Raw genomic sequence first — 15,937 nt, forward strand, 5'->3', positions numbered from 1 at the left:
TTCATCTGTTAGGATCTGGGTGTTCGCGGGTTACTGCAATATTAAATAATGTTCCTTTTTTTTCTTTGTTTACTTTCTAGCCCTTTTACTTTTTTGAGGCGACCTCTACCCTCAATATTCTCGTTTGATTTTGTTTGTTTGTTTGTTTGTTTGTTTTTCTTTCTTTGTTTCTTTCTTTCCCTTTTTTTCTTCTTTTTCTTCTTTTCTTTCTTTCATTACTTATAAGATTATGAAACTTTCACATTTTCTTTAGCCTTTCACCGCTGTTGGTGCTTGGAGGACTACTATCAAAATGATGATTCCACATACCATACAAATGCCACTTTCAAATACACAACACTATAAAGAAAGCAAAATATGTATCAAAGCTAAAACTGTATATTTAAATGAACAACTTTTGCAAATTAAATAAACTTACTGATTGCTAACAATTTTTTTTCGGCTTTCTCTAAACAAATTTACTGCCCCTCCAGTCTTCAACCACCATCAACGGAAAAAAAAAAGTAACTGAAAACCCATTTCGGAGACGGACACATAAACTGTTTCAGGCACATACAAATTAATAGTTCTTTCGGATGTCACTATTCTTGGGGTCTTCCATGATAAAATGCAACTAATCCCCAATTACAGCCATTTGTTACAAACCTCGCGTATGACTGTAAATACCTTTCGTGGTGTTCCACCACGTCTCCCTATTTCTATTTCCAACTTATGATTACTAAGTGTATCATCGTCAAAAGCAATCAAAATACATCAGAGTAACTTAAGGTCTCAAGAAACAAACTTCACGCTGAAACATAATGATCAGTTAGAACGGGTGTTTCATACAGAAAAAAATTCAACATCCAATTTTGTATTTATAATAAGATAGTCATCAGTTTTAGCCAAACAACGAGTACACTGATTGTCAATTTTTTTCCCAGTTTAAGAAAAAAAAAAAAAAAAAAAGGATCACTGGTAATGTAAACAAACTTCTCTCGCAGTTCACCTAGCCTACCTTCTAAATTTGTAATTCTTGACGATATTCTCTAACACTCGTCACTGAATATCAATGTATTTCATGAAAAAAGAGGGGGTATGAAATTGCCCATAAGATTTTTTAAAAAAATACAAAAACAAAAAAAACCTGGCCTAAGCCAAACTACACCACTGGTACAAAGTAACCTAGGCTAGTTTATATCCGGTGTGTATTCTGATCTAGGCCATTCTGTACTGAAACAAGGATATCTTCCGGGGACTACTCTGAATGGTGGAGGGTCTGGCCTGCTGCACCGGTTTTATAATCAGAAAATGGGAATTCCCGTTCTTCGTCAGTGTGTGTGTGTGTGTGTGTGTGTGTGTGTGTGTCTGTGTCTGTGTGTGTGTGTGTGTGTGTGTGTCTGTGTCTGTGTCTGTGTGCCTGTGTGTGTGTGCGTGCGCCTGTGTGTGTCTCCGCTGTCAGTTTGCCAATGTGCGCGCGCATTATTTTGATTAGTTTCGACGCGATATTACTAGACTGGCGGCCGAGACAATGACAAAGACACCGCACGTTGGTTCACAACAACCTCTGTCCTACATGGAATACAGCTACATTCCCCGACGCACGTATCATTCCACACTGAGTTTCTGCGCAAAAAGGACCAGAATAATATCGAAAAGAGTCTTCGGCATCGTCACGTCACGTCGAAGATCAAGGTGAGTAGGGGTCACGGGGGAGTATCGAGACGCTCCCGAGTAGGGGTGGCTGGGGGTGGCAGTGAAATGATTTAACCGTGACAAGAAAGCAAAACAGCAATTCTTCGCGTTGCTTTTGTTCGGACATTTTGTCTGCGAGGTTTGAAATACACTGAGGATGGTATGCGGGAAGTGTTGTCTGCGAGGTTTGAAATACACTGAGGATGGTATGCGGGAAGTGTTGTCTGCGAGGTTTGAAATACACTGAGGATGGTATGCGGGAATTGTTGTCTACGAGTTTTGAAATACACTGAGGAGGGTAGCGGGAAGTGTTGTCTGCGAGGTTTGAAATACACTGAGGATGGTATGCGGGAAGTGTTGTCTGCGAGGTTTGAAATACACTGAGGATGGTATGCGGGAAGTGTTGTCTGCGAGGTTTGAAATACACTGAGGATGGTACGCGGGAAGTGTATAATTTTATAGGGGTGGAGAATGTGGAAGAGGAACCGAGGGGTAGGGGGTTGGTTGGCTGGGCCATGGGAGGAGAAGGATAATATAAACGATTGTCGGTGTCTTACGGTCGTAAAAGTTACGTCACAACTGACTCACTGGATCCGCACAACAATACGTGATTCTGTGTGTGTGTGTGTGTGTGTGTGTGTGTGTGTGTGTGTGTGTGTGTGACTTTATTTATTTTATTTAAAAAAATATTTATTGTTATTATTTTTAAAATTTTATTTATGTTTAAAAAAAAATAATTTAATTTTTTTTAATTGATTTTTTTTTCTCAAGGCCTGACTAAGCGCGTTGGGTTACACTGCTTGTCAGGCATCTGCTTGGCAGATGTGGTGTTGCGTATATGGATTTGACCGAACGCAGTGACGCCTCCTTGAGCTACTGATACTGATAATACTTTAAGAAGTGGTTTCTGAACAGGGAGTGGTTTCGGCACGTTACACCGGGTCTATCAGATATGACTCGACAGCCCATTTGCAAGCGAGCCAGACTGAGTGCAGGTTAGAGTTTATTGACTGCGCGCTGTTACGTGAGCCGTCCATGCTACAATTGGCCCACACGCTGTTTTGATTTTTATTGGTGAAGAAAGAAAGAAAGAAGGAAATCAATAAATCAGAAACAAAAAATAAAAATAAAAAAGGCCAGAATAAATCTGTATTTTTGCTCATATCGTTGCTTCTGGGTGTGTGTATATATAAAAGTAGTAGTGAGTGGTGTGTGGTTGTTTGTAGATATATGTGAGGGGGCGGGAGGGGGATGGAGCGGTGGGGAAGGGGGTGGGGGTGGGGGGGCGGCGAAGTCGAGAGAGAGAGAGAGAGAGGGAGAGAGAGAGAATGAATGAATGAATGAATGGTTGATTCATAAAGACTATTGCCCCTCATGAAAGGGTGTTAGAAAAAAAAAACATTAATTTTCAGTTTCAGTTTCAGTTTCAGTAGCTCAAGGAGGCGTCACTGCGTTCGGACAAATCCATATACGCTACACCACATCTGCCAAGCAGATGCCTGACCAGCGGCATAGCCCAACGCGCTTTGTCAGGCCTTGAGAAAAAAAGAAGAAAAAAAAGGTTGATAAATAATAGATAAGCGGACATAAATAAGTAAATAAATACATAAATAGATAAATAAATGATAATTATAATATGAAAAAAAGGTAGTAGTAATGATGATAATAATAATAAAGAAAGAAAGAAAAGACAAAAAAGGACAAGTATCATACTTCGTCCAGCGATACTATACACTCAGCTAAGTGGTGCACAGTACAATTAAATAACACACGCATATGTAACTACACTTAGCAAAGTCATACACATGTCATGAGAAGTGACACAAGCTCAATGAATTACTTTACGACGGTAAGAGTGGATCGAAGCTTAAACGCTTTGTACAGATAAATTGAGAATTTCTGATAGTTTCTTCGTGTGTAGATGCTACAAATAGCGACAATCTAAACTAACGCTTTGTACAGGTAAATTGAGAATTTCTGATAGTTTGTTCGTGTGTAGATGCCACAAACAGCAACAATCTAAACTGACGAGAGAACTTTTAAAAAAATTCAATGGTATGTACTGTACTCTAAGTCACACATGACAGGACAGGATAGAAAAATGTGCACGTTGTCCTTCCCTTTCTTATAAAGTGTACATAAATCAGATTCATTATGTACTTTATACGAGTGACTATGTTCTGCAATTTCCGAAATGGCAAGTATAAATCTAGTTATTGAATACTTTGAATGTCTATCTAGATTCATCAGTAAATAGGGTTTGACTTCGGGTATAGTACAAAAGGATTTATAGATATTAAATCTTTCACTGTTGTTAACTCGGAAATCCTATTCTTGCCATATACATACAATAAATCTTTCTTTAAAAGTCCGAATACACTCATCAATCTCCTAAATACCTCGACTAAGCCACACATAACCAAATCCAAACATAAACAATTCACAGCGTATACTTGTAGCCCAGTTTCTTTTGCCACGTGTATCATGATTAAATAACATTTTGCAGGCTGTGTGAGACATTCTTATGCATTCACAGTAACTTTAACCTATATTCAATGAATCTCATAACTAAAATTGTATGAATAGGATACCTGTTTGTTCCCCCGAAAATAAGATCATCGGGAGTTCGCTCTTCTGCGCCTAAAAATCCTGTAAATGTAAAAAAAAAAAAAAAAAAATGTATCTTTTCATAGTGAAATGCAGCCTTTCGGCACCATACTGGACTATTGGTTGAATATATGGGTCAAACAACTTTAAATATGGATTCAAAGAATTACATTTCAGTTTTCACAATTTTCACAAAATATACAACAAAGCTTTTTTCCCCTGCTGGTGAGATCGTTACATGCTACCCTAAAACTCAACCTTGTGGAAAAGTAAATTCCCAAGTATTTATGTGCATTGATAACTGACATGACAACACCATTATAAAACCATCTTTTCTTGGCAGCTAAATATCCTCCTTTCATGAATACAACGATCATTGTTTTTATTTGTGTTTACATTTAAACGCAGAGCTGAAGCTGCATGACATAGATGGTTAAACTGTGTTTGTAAACCTGTCACAGTTTCGGATAATAGAACATCATCAGCCAATTACAGTATAACTAATTCAAAAAGCATAAATGTTGCTCCATGTCTACTTTCTCTGATTACTCCTAATGCTACCTCATTAATAAATAAGAAAAACGTAACATGACTGCAAACATCACCGTGTTTTACACCACGGGTACAATTAATGTAATTTGTTAATCTGGCTCCACATCTAATTTTGGTTTTAAACTTAGTAAACATACTGTAGATACAACGAAAATATTTTCCTTAATACCGTTTTCAAAAGAATAGGCCTTAATGAATTTCTTTCTATGGAATCAAATGCTTTTTCCAAGTCAATAAAGACCACAAACAATTTACGATTAAAAGAGAATTGTTTTTGTATCAATGCCAATAACATAAACATGTGATGAAGTGTTGAATAATTCCTTTTAAATCCAGCTTGATATTCACCCGTCAGATTATGTTCATTCAGTTCATGGAGTCTATTATTCATGACAATAAATAATTATTATTCATAATTGCACTATACATTTTGCTTTTTACAACACATAATGCTATATCTCTATATCTCTATAATTACCTGAATTATCTATATCAAAGTGAGAGAGAGAGAGAGAGAGAGGGAGAGAGAGATTATCAATGAATGCTTATGAACACCAAATCTCAACAGTAGCCTAGCAGCAATAATGACCACAGAGCTGCTAATCGGCAAGTGCACACATATTCATGTGATTACCATTGATCGCAAAACACACACACACACACACACACACACACACACACACACACTCATATCTCACGAGGACTGATCACTTCACGATCAAGCAATACACACAAGTTCAGGAATGAAAAGAAACGTCCCCGTTCTTCACTTTACCCACATTTCCCATCACCAGGTGAACTGAAGCGAAATGAACTGAAGTGAACCGAGGGGAAGACAGTTGAACCGACATCAGAGGGCAACAACAAAGGGAGGCCGGGGTCAACAAAGAGATTTACTTTCCCTTTGCACATAGATAGACACGCTTCGGGCAACAGAAGCACTAATTATGGAGGACTTTGTCCAATTGTGTGAACTTGGTACTGAAGGAGTGACTTTCATTCATATGCAGGATCACCCTGACGTCCACACGAAAGGCTGTGAATCAAAACGCAATAAACACTTGATGTGAATTTCCGACAGTGTTATGAAACATTGACATCACCCCTCTATCCATCCATACCCACGTGGTGCCACTAATAAGTAAAATCATTACCCCAAAGCTTTGTTTGCATTAGCGATAAATAAATCAAGAAGGCCAACAATGTGTATGCCTGACAATATTATGCTGATCAACACTATCATGTTTGGTACACATCACAGCTATACAAGAAAATTGTTTAATGCGGTTGATATATGTCAAACTGAAAAAGAAAAAGAAAATGGATATTCAAAATCTAACAATGTCACTGATATCAAGCAGGACTTCACAAAAAACTTGCACTACAAAAAGATGGTGTTCAGAAGCAACGAAGATATCAGCACTGAAGAAAAGCCTGAAAACACCACTAGTCAGCAGGGCAGGCCCAGGGGACCAAGCGGCAGTTCTGACCTGGGTGATTACAGAGGACTGTGGGACATGGAGACAACGTCTGAATTTCCCAGAAATGGAGGTACTGAAACATCAGAATTTCCCGGAACTGGGGGTTATAAAACGTCTGAATTTCCCGGAACTGGGGGTTATGAAACGGCTGAATTTCCCGGAACTGGGGGTAATGAAACGGCTGAACTTTCCAGAAGTGAAGGAAATGAAATTGATAGTACTTGGTATCAGGAAAGCAGACCAAGAAGTGATGAATCTAAGGCAATCATTCCACACAGTTTATGCTATGAAATTATAGCAAAGAATGAAGTGTTAAATAATGAATCAGGTGAAGAAACGCCACCTGAAAATACACTGCATCGCTTCGAACCAACTGAACACCATTTGAAGAAAGGCAGCTGCCAAATTACAAGATTGAATGCTGTTCGACTGAGTCAAGAAGAGGATGTGCTGAAAGTAGGAAACTGTGAATCAGCCTGTAACACTGTCACACGTGCTCTAGATTCCATTTATTCTGCAGACTGTGCAAGAGATGTTACTGATGTGAAATTTCATGAGCACAAAATACATTTGGGCACTGTGAATGCACTGGAACTCACTGAAAGACGTGACGAAGAAAAAACAGGACTATATATTTCGACTAAACCACACGTAAAGGCAACAACAACCGATGCACAATCCAGGTATCTCAAAAAAGCACGACCTAATACAACACCTAGTGATAACAGCAGAACGAGCTTTAGGGAAGAGCAAGAAAGATTCAAGAGCATTCAGCACATGACGCAAGAGCGATATGCTATCTCAAAATCACCTGGTGAACATCCAGTGGTCAGGTCAGATAAGTCAACGTCAGAGGGATTTAATATGCTTGGGACTTTGCATGCAAGTGTTGCATCAAAGATTGACGAAGAATTTTGTCCGGATTTTGGGAAGGGACCGTCACTTCAATTCATTGAAAATGCTGCTGTCTATTCTTTGCTCATGCCTGATCGAGTGCTGCCAGAATCTGAACAACGGTACTGGGAAATTCTCCGACTGGGATCTTTTTCTGTGATGGCGGACTTAGCTGTGTTTGCCATTCGTCTGGCACAGAGCGGATTTTATTATGATCCGGTTCTTGATGACATACAATGCTACAGCTGCCATCTCAGCAAAAAGCACTGGGAAAAGCACGACAAGATTGCCTTGGTGCACCTGGAACTCCGTCCTGACTGCAAACACGCTAAATTCGAGGATGACAGGAATATTCCCGTTCCTGAAATTCCTTACCCTGTCCTCACATATTCCTCAACAGCCGATCAGAGGAGTGACTCAACCAGTGCCAGCACTGCGCCTGTCAGTACCACAGCGAGCACCCTGAGCAGTTTTCTGGGTACCAACAACGGATCTGCGATCCCCACTGTTGCCGTGTCATCATCAGCCAGTGCCAGCACTACACCTGTCAGTCGCCAGTCAGTGAGCACCCCGAGCAGGCCTCTCAATACCAGCAACGAATCAGTAATCCACGCTGTCATCGTGTCATCATCACCTTCAGTCAGTGCTGCGACGCACACTGCCAGCGCCATCCCTGACCAGCAGAATCCCATCATCCCAGCAGAGTCTGTTTCGGACAGTGACCTTCAGAGCGATGGCGGTGAGCATGGTGCCCAGCAACAGGCGTGGACACAAGGTAAAGTGGACTTGCGACTAGCGGCCAGCCCCTCCAACGCCACGGTGACCGCCCGGATGGCATCCTTCATGGGCTGCTGGCCCACTCGTGGTGTGCCCTCGCATCGTCGTATGGTCCTGGCAGGATTTTACTACCTGGGTGGGTTGGGTCATGCTTCGCTACCGTTACACTTTTGGAAACGTTGTGTGATCCTTTGTTCACGTTCCTCTGTGTCATGTTTCGTTACGTTATCCTTCTCCAGACAAGAGCAAAGAAAATGTACTGGCTGAACTCTATCCATCTGCTTTGCTTCAGGCACAAACACATTGTCTTGCGAGACATACAGACGCCTGTGCCAGTATTGCTTGGAAAGATCGTGGCATGTTTTGCGATCGTCATTGTGTCACGCTTGATTTGCGTTATATTCCTTTTGGTACATCGCGTTATGCTTTGTTTGCTTCACTCGTTTGGTGCACTGTATTAGGCTTTGTCTATGTTACGCCTTTGGTACATTGCATCTTGCTTTTGGTACATTGCATCATGCTTTGTTTATGTCAGTCCCTTTGATACACATGTGTCATACTTTGTTTATGTTACTCCTTTGCTGCATTGCATCATGCTTTGTCTATGTTACTCCTTTGATACACTGTAATACTTTGTTCATATTACACCTTTGATACATTGTGTCATTAAATTATGTTATGCTTCGTTTTTGTTTCTCGTTTTTGTATATTATGTCATGCTTTTTTGCGTTACACCTTTGGTACAGTGGGTTATGCTTTGTTCGCGTGTCGTTTTTGGTACATTGTTTCATGCTTTGATCAGGTCACTACCTGGTTAGATGGTGTCATGCTTTGTGCATGTTACTCCTTTGGTGCGTTGTGCCATGCCTTGCTTAGGCCCGTCACCCACGGGGCGTCAGCATCGGCCGCGCATCAGTTTTTGATGCTTTGCTACATTTGTCGCGCAAACACAAACCTGTAGCGAGTTGTGTCGCTCGCACATGCGCGACAAACCTCCCCAGGCATCACGCATCACGCTCCATATTTGGAAAGTCACGTGCTGAAAATTGCTGAACTAGATTCTAAACGATGTCTCACGTGAAACGAGCGGGTCTCGTGATTGGTTGATCCACGCACGTCTGTTGCTTTTGTCATGGGGGAATATGACAAGTTCTATCAAAGAAACACGCGGCGACGGCGATCTTGCTGCGTAGCGCGCGACTCTTGCTGCCTGAAAACTTCGCACACTGTGCGCTGCGCGAAACTTGCTGCTTGTCGCGTGAAACTTGCTGCTTGACGCCCCGTGTGCGATGGGCTTTACGGTACTTTTTTGGTGCATTGTCTCTTTTCATGTTCTGTTTACATTTAACCTTATGACTATGTCATGCTGTGTATTGAATTGTTTCTTTTACGTTAACTTTTGCGAAGATTGTGTCATACTGTTTTATGCAAGACCATTGGTATACTATGTCATGCTTTATTTTACATTACTCCTTTGGTATATTAGTCATGCGATTTTTTTATTTTCTTAATTTTTTATTTTTTTTATTTTTACGTTACTCATTGGAAAGCATGTGTGCCAGTCTTTTGTTTCCGTTAATCATTTGGTATATTGTACCATGCTTTGTTTACACTGCTCCTTTGTCCTGTTACTCCTTGGGTACCTTGTTTTATGTTTTGTTTGCATTACATTTTAGGTATGTTGTATCATTGTAATGTTGCGTCATGTATTCTTTCCCTATTTTCCGTTCAGTCTGTTGGTAAACGTGTTTGGTCTTCGTTTGTGCGGATTCTGATTCCGTTTTAAAATCTATCGTATGATATCTTCAGAATGTTGACTTCATCTTTACTGTAAGACAAAATGATTCATTGTATTAAATTGAACTGAACTAATCTTCTTTATTTTATTTTATTTTATTTTATTTAATTATTTATTTATTTATTTATTTATTGTCGGATTCTGCCCCATTGTGAATGTCTCTCATGAATAATTATGTTAATGACGTTGCAAAACAAGAAGCGTTTTAAATGTAATTGAATTAATGTTTTCACAATATTATTTGCCATTAAAAGGAAGTCGGCAGTAATCTCGAAACAGACATATTGACCCAATTCTCTATTAGATAAAGGTCGTTTAAGGGACGTACAAAAGAGGTGGGTGGCAGAGTGGATAAGAAGCTTATCTGCAGTTGTAGATTATGTGAGGGTGTGGGTTGAAATACGGGTTTCGTTTTTTTCTCCAAAGTTTGACTGTAAAATCAAACTGAATGTCCAATCTTTTTGGATGAGACGATAAACCGAGGACTCGTGTAGAACACGCACTTAGCCCAATGGTAAAAAAAAAAAGAAAAAGAAAAAAAAAAAAAAAAAAAAAAAGCAGCAACAACAACACATGGCAAGGAAAGAGTTGTCCTGTGGCAAAATGATGTAAGTAAAAGAAGTCCACCCTATATATTAACCATGTCAGGTAGTCTCCAAGCCTTGAATGCACACCTTAATAGCAACATCATAACGATCCTCATTCTCATTCATCATCATCGATCGTAGACCCCGGTACACTTGGACAGGCATATTCTATGTAAGACATATTCTGTTCTGTTTTTTGTTTGTTGTTGTTGTTGTTTGTTTGTTTTTTCGCTATTCTTTTAAAGATATTCCCTGACCGCTCAGTTTGTATTATTACAATGTGTAGGCATAGCCGATAGTGTCCGATGCTTTTACTGCGGCATCACACTGAAGGGATGGGAACCGAACGATGATCCATGGGAAACACACGTCAGGTTTCGCTTTTCCTGCGACTACGTCAAGGCCGTCAGAGGGGAAGACTACGTCCGTGAGACCGTCATCAAACTGGCCACTGGGAACGGAAACGTTCCTCTTACAAATGTAGGTCGTACAGAAGAAATGTGAGATTCACATGTCTTCTTCTTCTTCTTGTTTCACTCGTGGGCTGCGATTTCCACGTTCACTCGTGTACACGAGGGGGCTTTAACGTACATGATCGTTTTGTTGTCTTTTTTTTTTTTTTTTTTTTTAACTTACCCATGCCATGTAGACAGTCATACTCCGTTTTCGGGGTGAGTGGGGGTGCATGCCAGGTACGTTCATGTTTCCACTACAACCCACCGAATTTTGACATAATTATTGACGGGATCTTTATCGAGCGTATTTGATCTGCTGTATTCGTTTACTACACACGAAGGGGGGCTCAGGGACTAAGAGGTCTGCACATCTTAGACCTGGGAGATCGGGAAAAAAAAATCCACCCTTCAGCTACCAGGCGCTGGCGCCATGACCGCGATTCGAACCCGGGATCCATAGACGCTCTAGCCAATCGGCTGTTGCGCCCGTCATATTCAAGAGTGAAGATTATTTTACTTTTCATTAAATGACCGCAAACAAGCAAAGAAACGTACTGTTGTTTTAATTTTTCTTCCACGATACATGAATAGCAAACATGAGAAATTGTGTGTGTATGTATGTATGTATGTATGTATGTATGTATGTTGCATGCACTCAAGGCCTGACAAGCGCGTTGGGTAACGCTGCTGTGAGGCATGTGCCTAGCAGATGTGAAGTAGCGTATATGGATTTGTCCGAACGCAGTGACGCTTCCTTGAGAAAGTGCAACTGAAACTGATTATGTAATGTATCTATCTATCTATCTATCTATCTGTCTATCTATCTGTCTGTGTGTCCGTGTAGTGCTGAAACTTCCACACATTTGATAATTGTTAACTAATGGTGAATTGTACTTACATTAAGTTTCATGATTTCTTTGTAATGTCTTTCATGTGATAACGACGCTGTGTGTGTGTGTGGCTGCGTGTTCATACATGGGGGTGTCTGAGAGAGTGCATGTGCGCACGCGCTACATGTGAATGTGCCCCCTCGCATGCTTGTGTCCTGTTCATGTGCGTGTGCGCGCGCGCGCGTGTGTGTGTGTGTTTGGATATGAATGACACAGGGAGAGACACCATTGCCGTCAAACACAGCAGCCCAGAGTCGGCCCACAGCTTCCACGTCAGGCAATGCTTCACTGACACCCTCACTGTCCCCTGCAACTGCGGTAAGTAACATCACAAGGTCTACTTCCGCAGCTTCAGCAGCCGTACAAGCTCCAGTTCCTGTCTCCGCTAGTACCGCCGGATTGACTCAAAGCGCCGCCAACCCTGCCCCTGCCCATTGCGGGGAGCGTCGAACTGGGGACAGTTCCTCGGGAGCCACCACGACCACCGTGACCGGCGCAGCCAACCAGCACCCAACTAACAAGGAAACGGCCAATCAGCATGAAGCTCGTAGCGGAAACGCAGCCAATGAAGGCGGAGCTGAAGATGTCATCAGGCCCTCCCCCTCCTCCTCCCCCTCCTCTTCCCAGCCAGGCTTACTGCAGACTGACGCGGAATCATCCACCACGACGTCGCAGAACGGCGCCACATTTTCAACAGTCTCGCCTCCATCAAGGCCGAGCACAGGGAACGTGCCGTCAGGACGAGTTAGATCGGGGTTCCCTGGGTCATTGTCCGTTGGGTCACTGTCCACCGGGTCATTGTCCGTTGGGTCATCACCCACGTGGTCATCATCCATTCCCCACAGAGAAGACCCAGCACCCTCCAACAATGGCAGACCTCCCAACGCCGACCCCAACCCTCACGCCCACCTGCAACAGCTGCTGGAGACCAACCAACGCCTGCAGCAACGCCACAGGTGCAGGCTGTGTCAGGTGCGTGCCGTGGACACCCTCTTCATGCCCTGCGGTCACCTGTGCACGTGCGCCGCGTGCGCGCCCAGCATCACCCGTTGCTGTTTGTGTTCCGCTCACATCATGGCCACAGCGCAAGTGTATTTTGATGGACAATGAATGGAGGTCAAGAGGACGCTTTACGTATTGTTGGAAATGTCTGGGTTTTTTGTTTGTTTTGTTGTTGTTGTTTTTGTGTGTGTGTGTGTGTGTGTTTTCCCGCACACATGAGTACATAAATGCGCTAGCAGGCGCGCACGCGCGCGCACGCACACACACACACACACACACTCTCTCTCTCTCTCTCTCTCTCTCTCTCTCTCTCTCTCTCTCTTCCCTTAGTACAATATAATAAAGATACAATGGAACAAAACGTTCAGTGAAGCAAACTGCTGATTATTGCTTGATGGATTTCAGCTCGCGCAAAGGTCTTACAAATGCAATAGCGACAGTCAGGCAGTCGGACATTTGCACAAAAGCCCAGCGGATGCAATGGCAGCAGTTGGACATATTACCCTTAGGCCCATCGAATGCTGTTGTAACAGTCGGACATTAGCCTAGCCAAAGGAGTTCCAAATGCAGTGGTGACAGTTGAACGTTGGCCTAAGGCACACCAAACGCAATGGTGGCAGCTGGACTTTAAGCCAAAAGCCCACTAAATTTTATGGCGACAGCTAGGGCCCACCGAACGTAACTGCAACAGTTGGAAATTAGCCTAAGGCCCAGTTGGGCCTTTAGCCGGAGGCCCACCAAAACGTAACGTTGACACTTGGACACAGGCTAAGGCCCCACCAACTGCAATGGAAGAAACTGGACATTAACCGGACCCAGGAAACGCAATGGTAACTGTTGGACATTAGTCTAATGCCCAGCAAATGCCATGGTGCAGCTCGACATTTGCATATGAGGGCTAGCAAACGCAATGATGATTTTTTTTTTTTTTTTTTTTTTTTTTTTTTTTTAATGCACACGTATCTTTAGAAGGCTCGGCAGTTTCTCGTTCCTGGTCATGTCGAAGTAGGGGTGAGGGAGGCTCTCCTCCTCTCTCCTCCTCTCTCCTCCTCACCAAGTAAAACCGTGAATAATTCAGAATTATTGTGTCCTCTGTGCAAGGAATCCAGAGAGGATGAAGTTCATTTTGTTTTGAAGTGCCCAGCCCTAACAGACCTTCGAGTTAAATTCATCCCGAAGAAATATTATACACATCCATGTCTGTTCAGATTATGTTTATTGATGAAATCGCTTGATAATGAAACAATATACAGTTTGGCTATGTATTTATTTCGAGCACTTCAGCTGAGAGAAACACTAGTATACTAATATTATTGTTTTGGCATCTGGTTATGCTTATTGTGTTTACATAGTTGTAGTGACGCATGTTAATCTCTGTTATCGCCCCCTGTTCATATGGGGCTATGGCCTTAGATGAATAAATCATCTGAAATCTGAAATCTCCTCCTCACCAAGTGACCTAGGCCTAATGTTTTCTAAGCAGCCATGTAACAGCTTGGAATTACTTCATGTGTCCTGCAAGTTGCTGTTTGGTTGTTGCCAGGGACGGGTGTTAAAATGGGACGTTCATATTGTGAAACGTGTTGAAAGTAAAGATATTTGTCGAGTCTGTTTTCTTTGAGTTCTGTCCGACTTTGGCAAGATTTCTTGTTTGCAAAATGCTGTGTTTGAAATTCAGTAGCATTTGTGCTTATTAGTATTCTGTCTTTCTGTTGTATATTTTAAATGTTAATTTCCCCAAGAAGATCGTGTCCAAAAGGTGCCAAGATACCGACTGTTTGTCAGTGCAGTAATCTTGCAAGTTTGTATGTCCGTTCTGTATTCGAGTTTCTTTGGCATAAACATTATATGGAAAAAAAAAATCTTTGCTAATATTATGTGATAAGAAGAATACAAAATGTGCCATGCTTTTTTTGTTGTTGTTTTGTTAAATTGTTTACATCATGCTTATATCATGTGACGAGAACAGTATGAAATGTGCCATACCTGTTTTTTTGTTGTTAAATTTTGTTTTATCATGCTTACATTACGTGATAAGAACAATATAAAATGTGTCATATCGGTTTTATGATAAATGGTTTCCATCAGTAATCCTTGTCAAATTGGCTATGTTCGTATTATTTACGTAATTTGCTCTCTTTTCATTTGAAATTTACTCTGGCAACAACTGTCGTTGTGTGCTGATGGAACTGGATAATTCCTGCCTTTAGGACACTTTTGTTCCAACCAATTGAGATGCATGAATATAGTGGAATCACGGCTAACGCGGGAAAGAGTTTATATTTGCAGTGTTTGTGTGTGTTTTTTTTCTATTACAGGTGAAACTAGAATCACTGTATCGTTCCAGATCACCAATACGATTTTACCTCCGGCGTTTTTCGCTATTTCGTTAAAGACATTAGGCTTCTTTCATGGCTTTTTTTCATGGCCTTTTTGTTGTTATTTCGTTCGGTTATATTTTCTAATTTCGTTTCTACTTTTTCCCATTGCTTATAAAGTTATATTATCTCTTGGAACATCATCATCAACAGTTTCAGTTTACACACTATGCACACTGTCTGTGAAAAAAAAAAATTAACAGGACATCACCAATTGATACACCAAACAACCGCATTGTGCAACAATGACAACGTACAAAGTGCAAGAATATTCCCTTTATATAAATATATATATATATATATATATATATATATATATATATATATATATATTCCATGGGGGACATTTTGCGACCATTAAATGTTATTGAATGTTATTCAGTCCATGCTTTCTGCTGAACACGTTATTGGACGTTTTCATGTGCGGTTGTGATTTCTTATTATGCAGTGTTAACCGTAATCAGAGAGCGAAAACAGCAGAAAAAGTATTCCACCAGTGGTTATACATTATTCTAGACTCTCTCTCTCTCTCTCTCTCTCTCTCTCTCTCTCTCTCTCTCTCTCTCTCTCTGGTGTAACGTTTATCGATACAGCAAATCTGAACAAGACATGGCTTGTCGGTTTTTGTTGTAATGAAGTTGAAGAATGAACGCCGCTTTCTGTTTCACTGCTTGCTGAATGGAGATCTTGAGTCAGGTTCTTAAGGAATCGTTCACAGGTCCCCTTTCTTTATTATGTATATTAAGACATATTACTCAAGGCAGCAAATATAGGCAAGAGATTAAATGCACCCAGATACGTCTTTCATGCATAATTGAAGATGAAATACTACCGTCTATATC

The 15,937-nt window shown here is 41.3% G+C and overlaps 1 protein-coding gene across 1 annotated transcript; it reads left to right on the plus strand.

The window, feature by feature from the left end:
• The first annotated feature begins 1,479 nt into the window (after positions 1–1,479).
• Positions 1,480–15,363, plus strand: LOC143298036 (uncharacterized). The gene is made up of 4 exons (XM_076610699.1): positions 1,480–1,674; positions 5,628–8,121; positions 10,657–10,850; positions 11,932–15,363. The coding sequence occupies exons 2-4, from the start codon at positions 6,036–6,038 to the stop codon at positions 12,823–12,825; spliced, it is 3,174 nt and encodes a 1,057-aa protein (XP_076466814.1). The 5' UTR covers positions 1,480–1,674; positions 5,628–6,035; the 3' UTR covers positions 12,826–15,363.
• Positions 15,364–15,937: the final 574 nt, after the last annotated feature.

The sequence above is a fragment of the Babylonia areolata genome, chromosome 23 (assembly GCF_041734735.1).
Source record: "Babylonia areolata isolate BAREFJ2019XMU chromosome 23, ASM4173473v1, whole genome shotgun sequence".
Lineage (NCBI taxonomy): Eukaryota > Metazoa > Mollusca > Gastropoda > Neogastropoda > Buccinidae > Babylonia > Babylonia areolata.

Bases quoted from the DNA above. Each gene is read 5' to 3' on its own strand.
- LOC143298036 (XM_076610699.1), top strand. From the start codon at position 6,036: ATGTGTATGCCTGACAATATTATGCTGATCAACACTATCATGTTTGGT. The intron at 8,122-10,656 runs GTGGGTTGGGTC...TACAATGTGTAG, and splicing joins GGCAGGATTTTACTACCTGG to GCATAGCCGATAGTGTCCGA. The intron at 10,851-11,931 runs GTAGGTCGTACA...TGAATGACACAG, and splicing joins GAAACGTTCCTCTTACAAAT to GGAGAGACACCATTGCCGTC.